The sequence below is a fragment of the Girardinichthys multiradiatus genome, chromosome 5, assembly GCF_021462225.1.
Source record: "Girardinichthys multiradiatus isolate DD_20200921_A chromosome 5, DD_fGirMul_XY1, whole genome shotgun sequence".
Classification (NCBI taxonomy): Eukaryota; Metazoa; Chordata; class Actinopteri; order Cyprinodontiformes; family Goodeidae; genus Girardinichthys; species Girardinichthys multiradiatus.
Window position 1 is genome coordinate 6,836,444 of NC_061798.1, and position 16,007 is coordinate 6,852,450.

General features: G+C 39.3%; 1 protein-coding gene across 1 annotated transcript in view; it reads left to right on the forward strand.

Annotated features, from left to right (window-relative positions):
• Nucleotides 1-16,007, forward strand: part of LOC124867716 (sphingosine kinase 1-like) — a 67,543-nt gene that overhangs the window by 39,808 nt on the left and 11,728 nt on the right. Inside the window, exons 3-4 of the mRNA XM_047364298.1 lie at nucleotides 6,887-6,981; nucleotides 10,327-10,442. Coding sequence (XP_047220254.1) covers nucleotides 6,887-6,981; nucleotides 10,327-10,442 — 211 coding nt within the window. The remainder of the gene's footprint in view (nucleotides 1-6,886; nucleotides 6,982-10,326; nucleotides 10,443-16,007) is intronic.

A 16,007-nucleotide genomic window follows, 5' to 3' on the forward strand; every position in this document is an offset into this window, starting at 1 on the left:
TTTTTCCAGTGGCTCACCACAGAGTGCCCATGTTTAAAGTCCTGTTGGGAGATCATGTTCAAGCTGAGCTGAGGATATTATCAGAGCAGGAAGTGTCTGTCAGCTCTGTGGAGTCTGGGTGGATGGGGCGTGTGTCTGTTCCTGCACCACAAACAGAAGCGTCAGATCAGGGAAGTTAAAGCAGAACTGCTTTGTTGATTATATTACACTTGATGCATGTCTGCATTGGGTTTTTAGAAGGTCTGTGCTTTATTGTTAGGTAGAGATTCACCAGTTCTAGAGTTTTATGGTCAACTTCCAAACTACAATTTTCATATAGTTTGACCTTGATTTAATCCCATTCCAATTTCTCTTTAAGAACTAACATTGTGCAAAATATATTTTTCCTGCTTTGAGCGGTCATTCGTTATTTATATTAGAAGAGGTGACATCACACTATTGAAAGAGGAGTCACTGTTAATCAAGACAAAGTCACTTTAGTCATTAGTATCTGCAACTTCTAGAGAATGTTTTCTAGAGAAAACTTCGAGATTTCCAAAATCCTGTAAACATGGCCAAATACTGAATGTTCTCTAACATGCAGACGTCAACTTTCCTGTAATACATTTAGCCTTCCTGTTATCTGCTGAAGGCTGACTGGTTAATTTGCTCCCTCACCAATTTAACCAAACATCCCAAATGTGGGTGCAAATCGACTTTTTCTGTCAGATGGTTTAGGGTTTTGTAGATAGGAGATGACCAAAATGAATAGGAATGGAAAACATCTGACCAGTACATGCTTAAGCCTCACTTTTTTGTGGCAACAGCCTGTGCAGAACAGTGGGCGTGTCTCCACAGAAAATACATTTTCCTATAAAATAACTTTTTACTGTTTTGTGCTTCCGCTGAATTCCTTTTAAACACCTCACAGAGTGAAAATTGCAACTTTAAGTCTTCTTCCCTTAGTAACAGCATTCATCCCAAAGAGAGCTGTTGTTGGTGCCATCTAGTAGCTTTTATGTGTGATCACTGATCAGAAAAAGTTGGATTTTTAAGTTACCAACCAGCTGGTGTCAGGGTCAGAGTAGCTCAAGTTGATCTCTCTGTTTGTGATTCTGCCACCTTTAGTGCGGCAAGTTTAACAAAACACCTACAGGACTCAAGATGTTTACACATGCAAGCATATTTAACCCTAAAAACACAACAATGAATAAAATATTACAACACCTATGGTGGTGTAATAGTTGTTGCATATACAAATCACTTACATGATTAAAATATAATACACAATAGGGAGGGAACTGCACGTCCACAGGTTGTGTAATTTCAGTGCAAAACTCAGTGTGGTAATAGCTTCAGGGTAAAAATAGTTTCAGACTTGTGGTTCTTCTTTCAAGGACTTGTGTCATTTAACCTAAGTGGAGACGGTTAACCAGCATTGTGGGAGGAGGCCTGTGAGATGCAGAATGTATTCAACAAATACTGAGATGAGCTGGAGTGTGTTTGTGGGTTTTTTCTCCATATCCGTCACACCATGATCCAATGAGCCACAGTGCTTTCTGTGGATCAGTGGCAAAAAGGCACAGCCCTACCCAGTCTGACAGTTACAGGAGACATTTCTAGTGGCTATTTAAAAGCTGTAGAGAACACATTGTTGGCCATAAGCCTGCTTATTTCAGAAATAACAAAAAATAAAGATCTTATAGTGAAATTATTTGACTTCTTTATAAAGGGAAATCCACAAAGGCTTCAGAAATGTGATGAGTCGCCTAATTCCATTCCTTCTGAATTGACACACAACTTCATCAAAGTCTTACTGTAGACTTCATGTGAGGGAGACACAGCGACCAGGGCCCATATTCACAAAGAATCCTAGGTCTAAAGGTAGCTCCTATTGACGTCATTCTAAGAATTTTCCCTCGGTAAGATAAAAGTGATTCACAATCATCTTACGCCTTAAGAGATCTCCTAATGTGAGGAAATGTTAAGAGTAGTGAGGAGGACTTTTAGTGAACCTAGGAGTGTCTTAAGCAGGGAAGATGGAGGAAAGATATGGAGAAAGGAGAGACATTCTCCATACATTGAACAACATTTAGTCAGTCATTCAGTCATTTTCTATCGCTTATTCCATAGTGGGTTGTGGGGAAGCTGGTGCCTATCTCGAGCAGTCTATGGGTGAGAGGCAGGGTACACCCTGGACAGGTGGCCAGTCCATCGCAGGGCAACACAGAGATATTCAGGACAAACAACCACGCGCACACTCATTCACACCTAAGGGCAATTTAGAGAGACCAATTTACCTAACAGTCGTGTTTTTGCACTGACAACAATGAACAACAGTGAATTAATAAAACGCTACTGGCTCGACTGCCCAGGGATCCACCCTCCTTAATAGTCGAGTAAATGAGCACATAAACTTCTATAACAATCATACAATTATTAATATAGAGATAAGATTAACCTTATCGTCCCCCTTGGTCGAAATTAAATAGTTTCAGCAGCAGGACAGATTAAAGGGGCACCTCTAGTAAGGTCATATTAGGAAGAATAAAATCATCAAAACAATAATAAATAACCATGAATCAAAAGTGAACAAAATTACAAACAATATAGTACAGAATTATTTAAATATCTACAGACTGTAAAATGTTTTCAAAAAATAAATTTGGAAAAAATGTATTTTTTTGAAACATGGTAATCCTCTTGTGTCAGGCATTTCAAAGTGTTTTGATGAGTCTAACCTTGGATAACTTTCCTGGGATTTTGTGCGCAATTATCTCCATCCTTGGTAAAGTCAGCTGAGGCTTTCTACACTCTTATTGGCAACACATTATATAGCTGGTCTCTGGGTGTTCATGCCATGTAAGTGTGTTAGCATGTGTACTCTCTGTTTTGATATGACTTGTTAATATTTCGGCCTCTGACATATTTCTGTAATGTTCCAGTTAATTGTGTGTGTACAAAACTGATAGGAAAGGTTGGTTTACCTGCTCAGCTTTCCTTAGAAGCCAACTGTTCTCGTTCACAAAACCCAACTCATCAATGTATCCTGCTGCTGTCACTTTTTGACAGTAGCTACACCCAGCTAGAAAAGCTCACCATACTTTGCAATGTTTCCCAGTAGTTCAACAGGAAGAGCCTTTTCTGTCATTTTTACTGCTCCTGCATTGGTCTGATGGCATTTTGAAAATGTAAATTACAGGTCCTATGTCATAAGAGAGCCATAAAAATGTGGAGATCAGTATAACAAAAATTAAAAGATACAACCTAATTTTATTTGTGTTAACAGCCAAAAACAACCATCCTAAAAAGATCACAACCACAGCGGCAACTATTTCTGTCTGCTAAAATCCTACAACAGCACAGTGTAACCGCTTTATAGGCTTTTTGCTGATTAAGCCCCGTTAATCTTTTTCAGGGTTCAGTTTGTGCTCAGATGAGAAAAGAGGATGTAATTGCACTGATAAGAAGGAATCAATGCATTTCTGCAGATTTTAGGGAAGAGAGGTAACAAGAGAAAACCAGATCCATCTCTGGAGCAATCTGTTTGAGATTCAGGACAAAAGATCAAAAATTACATCTGAAAATAATGACTTATTTAAGCAAGACTCCATTGATTTGTATTAACCCAGACCACACCAGGCATCACATCTCACAAGAATATTTAATGTCTTTTTCAAATGCAATCAAGAGTTTTTGTGATATATCAATATGATACTTCCATCACACTATTGTGCACATGCTTTGCATTTTAATGGCATAGAAATATACGTATCCTCAAAGAAATAATATTCCAGCTTTGTCTTCTGACAAATCTGAAGCTGTGTGAGCCCTAGCTGCATCAGACTGGGGACAGGTCGAAAAATAAGCATCCCTAACTACAGACACCGAATATACTGCTTTGCTATGTCTGTTACTGGATCAATGCACTCAAAGTACTCAAAATGTTACACCAATGACCCCATAAATAATTTTACTTAATCTAATCAGATGCTTTGTCTGCACTGATGAAGTTTCACTCACCTCAGTGGGCCATAGGTTCAGAGAGGCCTAACCGACATAAAATAGTGCTGTGGTTTCCTTCATTAAGGGAGCAGTTTTGAATCCAATAGAAAATAAGGGGCTGCATGACCAGTGATCAAAATTAGCCAATTTTGGGTTGATCTATTCTGAAAGATTTACTGAAAAAACCTTTTGTTTTTCATGTCAATTCCATGCTTTTCTGTTTGTTTGTTTGTTTTTAAGCCAATTTTAATATATACTCTAAGGGCCTGATCTTCAAAAGATTTGCGTACGCAAACCTGTTTGCGTCACCAAAGCTACAAAAGAGGTGGTAATCGGATTACGTTTGCAAAATCAGCGGAACTGAGGGCGCAAACGTTTTAGCGTGTTTGCCTTCATGAATATGCAAAACATATGATAATGATCCAAACACGCAAATTCATGGGAGTAGGATATGCAAATGTCATCCTTTACCACCCGCAATGCGATTTTCAAAACCTGAAACAGTTTGCGGGCGCATTTTTGCGTGTAGCTTTAGCACTTGTGAAATACAGGTGCTAACTGGGACACAAAAATGTCCGCTGTCACTGTGGCCAGAAGGAGGCATAGATAGAATAACAGATGACAGAACCTTCTGTACATGTGCCAACAGATTTGGGTTGTCAAAAATAAAAATATTAAAAATAGATGACAATAGAAATTCTATGTAGGATTATCTAAGCTCTGATTTGGAGCCAATCACAAACAAAAGCCATGATATTTCTCCTATGGTAAATCTCCTTGCAACAGTATTCAACATCCTTCCAGTGTAACATTGCTGTCAGTGATCATCTGCTGAACGCACATAAACCTGTTCATGGCAAAATGTGCACATAACTGATCAAGCGCGAACAGTCTGTAATCGCACATCATCCAAAAGACCCACTGTGTTTTGATGTTGATAATATAATTAATAGGAAAGAACTAAAGACATTATAAGGAAGATTAAATCCTTCATTTGCAAACTGAATGCCAAAACCACTTCTTAGCAGGTGAAAAACTACTATTTTAAGGCAGCTTTCCATGTGGTGACAAAGACTGTATGCTTTAACCTTGTTACTAAACAAAACACATTGCATTATTGACAGTAACGTTGTGTCATTGCAGGACAAGTGGAGCTGGATCAGTTTGATTACATTGTTTAAATGTGAACATATGCCAGGGGAGGGTTTTGTTTATGCAGTAAAAACATTTGTGTCATCAAAAACAATTCAAACAATCAAACCTGTTGTATATTGTTAAAATATTGGCAAAACAAACAAAAGGAATTTAGTAAAATCATTGGAAAATTATTTATTTTTACGTACATAAATGTTTGATTTAACTTTTTTTTCAGGACAGTTATGTGACGCTATGTTTTAAAATTAGCAAAGCTATAACATACAGATTGCCAACTCCTACAACAATCTATTTTTATGTTGCTAATATTACGGCTTAAATATTGTGGCTGTATATGATAAACTCCAAACTCTTCAAGCATATACTCTCAAAAAAACAACAGAACCCATTGAGTCTCTGAAAAGAATTAAAATATCAAGGGAGACAAATGAATTGACAGACATTGTATTTTATATTGTTAATATTTATTGGCCAATTTGTTGCGAGTTATGTCGACCAAGATAAGAGAAATAATCTCGTCAGGGCAGATGACAATCCTACTGTGAGTAGCACAACAAAAGTTAACTTACTGCAACATTTCAGAAAATCAAGGACCGAACGGAACAAAGGAAAAAATCAGCAACTGGATCATTTATAATTATGCAGCATAACAATCCATGTATATTTCTAGCAACACAGCAGATGATCTGTTTGCTTTTCCTCTTGCTCCAGCCAGTAGCACACACAATTTCCTAATTTTAATAGGGTGGTCTGTACCTGTTTTTTACCTGTTACCCATTGCATGCGCAATCTTTGAAAATCGCATGCAACACACCCACTTATTGTGCGTGCAATTTATTTATAGTACACACAAATTAGCACCCTTTATGTGGGATCTTTGAAGATCAGGCCCTGAATGTAGAACCTCATTATAGATTCTTAGCAAATATTTTTGCAGAGGCCGCCAGACTTTGAACAAAGAACCTATATAACCAGATTTGAAAAAGACTGGAGAATGCCTGAACTCATAAATAGACTGATCTTAACGTTTTTCTAGTCATACCAAATCATTCAAAGTTTTATGCAAAATCTCACTCATCCCCTCATCCGCAAATGCTCATATTTTTATACCAATATGCAGATCGGCGAAATGCGGATGGATGGATAATTTCTTTTCTTCGTGACCTGTGCAGACCTGTAAGACGCTTATATTTAACTCCTGTGTAGGAATCCTGTTTATATAGTTTCTTTCATTTTTATATTCCTGTGTTTTGAGACTTTGAAAACACTAAAAAAGTCCTAATCTAAAAGGCAGCTAGTAATGTCACCAGTGTTCTGCCTTTTCAAATTACTCAACATCAGATCAATTGGAGATGTGGATAGTTGATTAGCTTCTGTTTAATCTGCATTATGGTTGACGCTTCAGTTAAGACTGTAGATCAACTTTCCTTCCTTCTTTCATTTAGGAACTGAAGGGAAAAGGAGAGGAGATTAAAAGTATAGTGCCCCATTCATCTACTCTTGCCTCTTCCTGCCCATCTGATTTAAAACCTTTTGTGTTGCGGTGATGTCTCACATTACAATACACTCATTGTCACACAAACACACACACAAACACACACACAGGGTTTTACCTGACTGAAATATAAGGAGACAAACCCTGACCTGTTATGTGAGCAGGATGATGTTTTGGAAGTGACCAGCTCTGACATAGGAAGGACACATCTGCACTGAATCACATATTTTCTTCTATTTGTGTGTTTCACAGAGAGGCAGAATCATGCCCGGGAGCTTGTGAGAGAAGCTGACCTGTCGCAGTGGGACGCTTTAGTCATCATGTCAGGAGACGGACTTCTGCACGAGGTACAGAAAGACGGATCCGTCCATGCAGCTGTTTGTTGTTCTTTCTTTCTATAAGTCACATGTTCAGAGAGCGTGAAGAATAAAATATTATAAGTATTAACAACTTCAGCAGCTGTAAAAGAGTGCATAACTGCAATGAAAACAGGGAAAGTTGTATGTATATACAGTACTGTGAAAAATGAGTACACCCCATTAAATATTCAGTTATTTACAAATTGATGTCTGCCATTGTCTGACATGGGTCTGAGGAAGGTTTTTCCCATTCCTCACTTTCAGCTTTGAGATGTTTAATGAGTTTCCTTCATGCTCAGCCTGTTTCAAGTGATCCAAAAGCATCTCATTGAGATCAACATCTGGGTTTTGTCTAGGCCTTGGACTTTCCATTTCTTAATTACCAGCCAGTCCTTGCTGGATTTACTGGTATGTTTTGGGTCATTATCATGTTCGGTTCTGCTTCATCTTAATTTTTTACAGATGGTCTCATACCTTCTTCAATCACCCTCAGTAGAATTACTGATGGATTCAGTGATGGTGAGCTGGCCAGGTCCTGCTAAAGCAAGGCATCCACAAACCATGACATCCCCACCATCATGCTTTTTTGAGGTCGTTTTCATGGGGCGCTGTATTTAGTTTATGTCCTCTGTTGTGGTGTCCTAATGATTCAATTTTAGACTCATCTGTCCAGAGACCAATTTTCCAGAAGCCCTGGTCTTCGTCTGTGTTCTCTCCGGCAAACCTTCAAAAAAAAGGACAAAAAAGGTTTCCTTCTTGCAGACCTCACATGGAAGTTAAACTTGTGCTGTCTCTTTCTGACTGTACAGGCATCTACTTTCATATCAAAGTAGCCAGAGTCCGATGTTGGTCCCAGATGACATTTTAGTGTTTTTAGAGATTGTGGTCTGTTTTCAGGGTACATCCAGACCTGGATATATTTGGAGTTGGTTTGATTGTCGTCCTCCTATAATCTGTTTGGCATACAGTGAAATGTCTTATTTTAAATTTTTTTGAGACCTGTTTATCCCATATCAGACATAAGCTGCTACAGTCTTCTTCTGCAGGCCTCAGACAGCCCTTTGAAGCTCAGCATGGGGTTCTATCTCAATTCAGTATTCAACAAGCCACTTGTTTGAGGTTTAATCAGGATAAACCTCCTTCAACATGCTGAGTTTTGATGTTCTTTTCATTTACATGCAATGTGATATGACTGTGTGTAATTTCTGTTATTTTAAGTAGGAAGAAATGTGGGGGTGTCCTAAATTATTTCACACAATTTTTATCACTTCTTAAAGAAAAATTAGAAAGAGCCCTTCTTCTGTTGTTATTATTGAATTATATTACTAGAATATAAGAAGAAGAATGGGGATAAATGATAAATTCATTACTAAATCAACTACAACATTGTTATACAAGAACGTGTGGTCATGCTGCCCTGCATGTTTTAGATTTTTCTCATCTCCAACACAGTTTCAGTTAATAGCTTTACACAGAACATGATGAAGGGATGCTGACGTAATTCATTTCTTGGAATCAGGTGTGTTAGAGCAGAGAAACATCTAAAATATGCAGGAAACACCATCCCACAACTGCACTCTAGCAGACTAATAACCACTGATTCCTAATTTTACACTGTTTACAGTCTTCCCTTTCTTCCTCTGCCTATGTGGCAGGGCTTGAGAGTATCATAAACTTAAACAAAGACAAAATATTATGATATCCAAAACAAGTGAGAAGAAATAATTCTTTAATAAATGTTGGTATTTAACCCTTTACACACATCTGATTAACAGCTTCTGGCAGCTGGTGTAGGAAGGAGGAGAGTTTGTCTGTCCTGCAACACGGCTGGACATGCACGTTTTTTAATGTCAAGTCATAAAAACCACTCATGTCCTAGCATTGGTGCTGTGAAAAGTGTTTTAAAACAAACCATTTTTAACCATGGTATGTCTTGAAAGTAGAACTGGTCCAAGTCTAGCTGCTACTGACCTTACCTTGTGGGCTGCAGTGCTGCCGATATGATCCAATCAGAGAAGATAAAACCTTCGGATGCTGAAACATTAAGACAACTGGGCAGATGTTGTTCAGCTATGATCATCTAAAATGGTTCAAGTCTGCGATTTTACCTGCACTATGTTGCCTGTCGCACATTATGTTGACATGCACGCAGTCAAAAGACTGAATTAAAGACATTCCCAGTTTTTCAAAATGTGTCGCTGTTTATTCATACAGTGTGAATTATAATAGCTCAAACATTTTAATGGCTGAATCATCTGCGGTTAAACGGGATTAACCAATTTTAAGTAAATCAGCTTTGACTGGTGAATGGCCAAGGGGAAATACAATAAAATCCCCTCTTTTTTCTGATCATTGAATGTACCATACTACTGTAGGAAGAATAATCAAAGTTCACAAGTTGCAGTATCAGTACGGTGTTTGAACAGTCTCACAGAGAGTAATGCTAGCTGCGCTAATCATTAATATAAGACGTGCTTTACAGCAACTCTTTCTTAACAAAATGATGTCACCTTTCCCAAAAGATAAGCCTGAAGTCTACGAAAAACATCTTTGTTACTGTTCTTAAATCTTCTAATATTAAAGCTCTTGAAGAGAAATCAGGATCTCCTAAATCTTCATTAAAAATCATACCAGCAGGTCAAGGCTTTACAAACACCAGAGATCAGAAAATGGCCTCAATATTCTGAGCTGTGCATCTCTGGTCATAACAACAAACTGTCTGTCAAAAAAGCCTCACTAGCATGAACCAAACCATTATAATGCATGATGAACACTGAGAAAATCACATAAAATTTAAATACTACAATCAATCGGCCTGAGATGGGAGTTAGCAAACTTTACATTGATCAGCTCTAAAATCAAGTAAAGGTCAAGGACGTAATCTTTGATACATAAAGAGGTTAAACTTGCAATTTATCAATTTCCTCTTTAATTCAAAGCTACTAAGTCAAAAAACTCGTTAAAAATCGAATCCTCTGTTCAGTGGAGATTATGAATAAACAAATCAAGTCATTTCTTAGCCGTCGTTAAAGCTCATCGAAACAAGGATTTAAACAAATTAACAAACTGGACATTTAGGTTTTATTTTATAAAAAAAACAAGTTGTCCAGAATGTTACACCTTTATGCTGTAGCTTTACTGAAACTATGCATATTCATCAAAGTAAGATATACACAATTACAGGGAAATATTATTGAAACCAATTACAATTTATTGTAAAACATAAACTGTTCCTAAATCAATTCATCTACGTTTCACAGCCATTCTGTGAGCAGTAGAGAGGTCTGTGCTTCAGAGAAGCACCTAATCCAAGCTGTGTTTTCTGTATTTTAGGTGATAAATGGTCTGCTGGAAAGACCAGACTGGGGGGACGCCATCTGCACACCACTGGGGATCCTTCCTGGTGGATCAGGCAATGCCTTAGCTGCATCTATACATTACTACTCTGGGTAAGCCACGTGTAGAAACAGTACTTTACTTCCATATTTTTATGTTTCCATTTTCCATTTTTATATGGGGCTCTGCTGCATCCTCATGGCACATTTTAAAGTTTTTTTTTTTTTTTTTTCAAACAGAGCAGAGTTATGTTGCAACTGTAGGAAAATAATACAAAAGAGTTGAATATATTTCAACTATTCTTTATTCTTCGTTCATATCATTTAATCACCTGTACCGTATGCTTTGGTGCATTGTAGAAAAAAAACAGAGTTCAATAGAAACCAGTCAAACCAGATGTGTAGCATAGCAGTACTTTCAGCTTGTCACAGAGTTAGAGCACACTATGACTGACTGAAACCTCACTGTGCTGAGTGATTGAGAACTAGCTGGCTAAATATGTGGTCCAGAACCACATCAAGGTGAATCGCCGTCCATTTGTAGCTAACTGAGGCGACTGGCTGGCCATTTTTTTCATTTGTACAGATAAAGACACAAGCTGTGAATGTAGGTTTTTGGTCTTTTCTCTGTCTGGTTCAGTGGAGGCTGTAGTAGATTGTGCTCAGTATGTTAATGCCATCTAATAAAAAGTATTTCTGCTAAAGTAGAAAACCTTGTGGCCAGCTGCAACTAGTCAGACCTGCAGACCTTTGTTGTTTCACTGCGGGTAAAGCTGTGTTTGAAACAGCTGAGGCTCAGACGTGTATGCTCCTGGTCGTTTGTCAGACTGACATGCATTTCTCTAATGGCTGTCAAATATTAATGGTTTATTAATCTCTTGGAGTTTATTCAACTTGAACAAAGGGAAAAGTTCAAGGACAGGAAATGTAGATCATAAAAATTGTTTCATCTCTGAGGTTTTCCCCACTGCCCCCAGTCTAGAGGTACTTCAACTACAGGTTCTATGGCAGGCAGCAGATTGTTGTTTTAGCACCTCACCAAAATTACAAAAAGTGCTGACTGTAGAATAATATAGGACTGCCCCTCCCCCACCCGTTGTTGCAAACTGCCAGTCAGCAGACATCTTCTATTAACTGAAGTAGTTGTTTAGTCATTTAATATTAAATGTTGCAGGTATCATTATAATAACTGTAATAATCAACATGTAATATTATTTTAGAAGCAGTAGGAATAGTTGGAGCTTCTTTTTTTTAATTAAGGTGGTAAGATCATGTTAAACTTTTTTTTCAGCACTAGTGGCCTTTATTTTTTTTAGATTTTTTTCTGGAAGTAAACAGGGTGGAGAGAGGAGGAAGACATGCAGCACAGGTTGCTGGGGTCAGGACTCAAACCCAGGACAGCTGCATCGAGGACTGAAGCCTCCGTTTATGGGCAGCGCGCTCTACCCCTACACCACCCACCCATGATAAACTTCTTTGTGCTAAATTTTTGTGTTAAGACTGTAATGCTGTTCTACTTTCAGTGCACACTGGTCTGCTCTCATTTTTCAGCTCAGTGCAGGTAATGGGTGTCGTTCTGTCAGGGACAAGCCTCCTGGCCTGGAGGCTTTTTGAGCTGAGCTGAACACAAGTTGGTTTTTGATCCCTTTTAAGATGTCTTTTGATTTCTTTCATAACAAAACCTAGCACACAGTTGCTTTTTAGACCATCTTTCTGTTTGGAGCTCAGGTAAACTTTGTGTTATTCTCTCATGGTTACCTGTCGTTTTCTCTTTTAATCTCAGTCTGGCGGTTTCTAGCAGCTTTTATATATAAGCCTCTGATCTATTTTCTTCTTTCTGACCTGGGATTCCAGAAAACATAAAAACTGAGCTAAATAAAGTAAGAACAAAGTAAACTGAGATAATAAAAAAAAGAAGCTTCTCTTAGCAGGGATTCTTTCTCAGCCAAAGAGCCACATTCATTCATCACCTGGACGTTTCTGCCAGTCAGCTTCTCATCAAAAACAGGGGCTACAATAGGAGGGAGGGAGCAGACTCTGCATTGTTCGCTCTTCTCTGACACTCCAGAAACTATGTTGTCCAGTTCTGGCCTGAGCCAGGTTTTATTTGGTATTATTCCCAGCTGAACGCTGGCTTTGCTGCAGCTTTGAGAATTAAATGAGTGACAGCTAGAATGTGTCTGGTGTTATGCAATGAACTGTGCACGGCCTCCCTGGCTGAGCATTTTCATGTGCTTCTGTGTACAAACAGAACAAGCTGTGGGTGTTTAAACTGCTGATGGTTGACTTTGAATTTGCTGCCAGCAGCTTGTTAGCAAGAAGTTTGGACAGGGACAATGTTCCACTAAGTTGCATCATGTCTTTTCTCTGGAAACCTTCATGGAGTGTAGGGTTGTACTTTTAAAACTACACTATAGTAGCCCTGTTTTCTGAAGATTTCAGAAGCTGGAACATTTTTCTGTTTCATCATGTGATAAAGGTCAACACTGCAGATATTCTGCTTTAGCTCTTATTGATGGAGCGAAGCTGTTGTACCTCAAACAAATTGACTGGTCGTTATCAGAGCTTCATGACTGCAATGATAATTCATTGCTGCTGCTGACTTTACTGCTAGTGAAATGTTTAGGGATTGGTCATCTTAATCACATTAGTTCCCTTTTAGAATAAGTCAAAACAGACCTCATATGTTTCACCTTGCTATGATGGAACGTTCTTACTTGCTGATTTTGTTCTAACCTGATCCCGGACCACAAGTGAAAGTAGAATACTGTTTTCTACTTTCTGTTAAAATACTTAAGTGTATGGGATACTGGTATGTGTGAATAAAACCGAGCTAACATTCCTTTTTTTGCACAGACATCAAAATATAGAAGCCACCAAATCACAAGATATTCTGTTTTTATCAGATCTATTTGAAATGAATATCAGTCCACCTTAATATGTAAGAGAAAAAATCTCTGAGTTATGGTTATATATTAGATTTTTAAATCAGTTATTTATTTGTAATTATATAGAAAGTTTAAGCAGCTTTTTTATCGTGAACAGTCATTATTGAAATAGGGACCCAAGGAAATGTCACAGCATGTGTAACAGAGAGCAGTCTGTGTTACACAGCTTTTCTGTTAAATAGTTTCCCTGGTATTTCAATTAAAATACAAAATAATTACAGAGTTGGCATTTTAAGCCGTATGTAGCTTCACATATAAGTGTTAGTTTAGCTCATATTCATACTGATTTCAGCTTAGCTGGGCAACTGCATTCCACTTAGAGATTCGCTGTTTTCACTAGAGCTCCTTAGGAGGTGATGATACTCTAGTTTTACATCGTCTCAGCAGAGGAGAAGAAGAAAAGAACGAAAAACTAAATGAGATGATTTGGACAGCAAGCAGAGTAATAGCCGATCCTAGTGGGCCAGTACAGATAAAAACATTTTGGTCAAGTAGACAGTAGAGCAGACTAAGAGGTTTGAATTAGCCTTACCTTAACTGTCAGTTTTCCAAAAGATATCAAACATTTTCTAATTAAACAGTTATATAACAGATCGCATTAGCCTCTGCACAAGGGTAAAAGGACAGCAAACCTACTATGATGTCTGTAGTTTGCTGTTATTTACTGAAGTCTTGCCCTGTTTAGGCGTAGTCGTCTCAATGAACAGCTGGCATGTGTCCAAGTCTTTGAGCTTCCTTTCTAGAAGCTTTTAACACCTATTGGTCTTCTTGTTGGTGACCCCTGATAGCGTTTAGGTGTGGTGTGTTCACTGATCTGACAAAAGATTCGATTTTTAGTTACTGACTTACAGATCATCAGTCAGGACTGGTCAGGCCTAAAACCGCCTGCTTCTAGTCACCAAACACTTTTTACAGAGCATTTAGGCAAATATCAAGATGAGATTTCCTGGTCAAACACATTACTTTTTATTCTAAGTACCTGAAGAAAAACTCAGATGATGATAAAAAAAAAGTGTCGAGTAAACACTTCAACATATAGGATTGCAAGATTAAATGTCAACTAAAAGCTTTTGATGTAATTATTTAATTTAATATGGGACACTACAGCAATAAATTCTGTAGTGTCCCATATTTAATTGTTTTAACCAGTAAATGTGCCAGATATAGGCTAGTTTCAATTACGGAAGAAAGAAAAACATTTAAAAAAATAAAGGACATACATGATACAATACGCCAACAGACATAGATTAAGATGAACACCAGACCCAGCCAAACCTGACAACATGGCAAGATCTAAAAACTTAAAAGTATTTCCAGATTTGATTTAGCTACAGATCACGCTTAAGATGAAACTTCTAAAGACATTTGTCCTAAAGCTGGTGGAAAACGGTTCTTTCACAGTCTTTCACAGACAGCACAGTTTGTCCAAGCGTTGTTCTCACCGACTCCCTCCTGGACCCCCTGCAGTTTGCCTACAGAACCAACAGGTCTGTAGATGATGCAGTCAACCTAGCCCTTCACTTCATCCTCCGGCACCTGGACTCCACAGGAACCTACGCCAGGATCCTGTTTGTGGATTTCAGCTCTGCCTTCAACACCATCGTCCCAGTTCTGCTACAGGAGAAGCTCTCCCAGCTGAGTGTGCCCGACTCCACCTGCAGGTGGATCACTGACTTCCTGTCTGACAGGAAGCAGCGCGTGAGGCTGGGGAAGCACGTCTCTGACTCCCTGACCATCAGCACCGGTTCCCCCCAAGGCTGTGTTCTCTCTCCTCTGCTCTTCTCCCTGTACACCAACAGCTGCACCTCCAGTCACCAGTCTGTCAAGCTTCTGAAGTTTGCGGACGACACCACCCTGATCGGACTCATCTCTGATGGTGACGAGTCCGCGTACAGATGGGAAGTGGACCATCTGTTGGACTGGTGCAGCCAGAACAGCCTTGAGCTCAACGCTCTAAAGACAGTGGAGATGGTTGTGAACTTCAGGCAGAACCCAGCCCCACCTGCCCCCATCACCCTCTGTGACTCCACAATTGACACTGTGGAATCTTTCCGCTTCCTGGGAACCATCATCTCCCAGGATCTCAAGTGGGAGCCAAACATCAGCTCCCTCATCAAGAAAGCCCAGCAGAGGATGTTCTTCCTGCGGCAGCTGAAGAAATTCAACCTGCCAAAGACTATGATGGTGCACTTCTACACAGCCATCATTGAGTCCATCCTCACCTCCTCCATCACCATCTGGTACGCCGCTGCTACAGCCAAGGATAAGGGCAGGCTGCAGCGTGTCATTCGGTCTGCTGAGAAGGTGATTGGCTGCAGTCTACTGTCGCTCCAGGAACTGTACACCTCCAGGACCCTGAAGCGGGCAGGGAAGATTCTGGCTGATCCCTCCCACCCCGGTCACAGACTCTTTGAGACTCTCCCCTCTGGCAGGAGGCTGCGGTCCATCCGGACCAAAACCTCACGCCACAAGAACAGTTTTTTTCCCATCTGCCACCAGCCTGGTTAACAAAGCCCGGAAACCACCCTGACATTCCCCCTTTCCCCCACACCCCCCCTTTTTTTGCTGACAGGACACCTGTAACCTGTAACTCTATGCGTTACATTAACGCTCAGCTTGGACTCCTGCTTACTTGCACTGCTTTACTTGCACAATGATCACCTGCACTGTTGTATTGCTCTTGCATCTTATACTGCTCTATATTTACTCTCACTCACTTAAAACTGTGCAC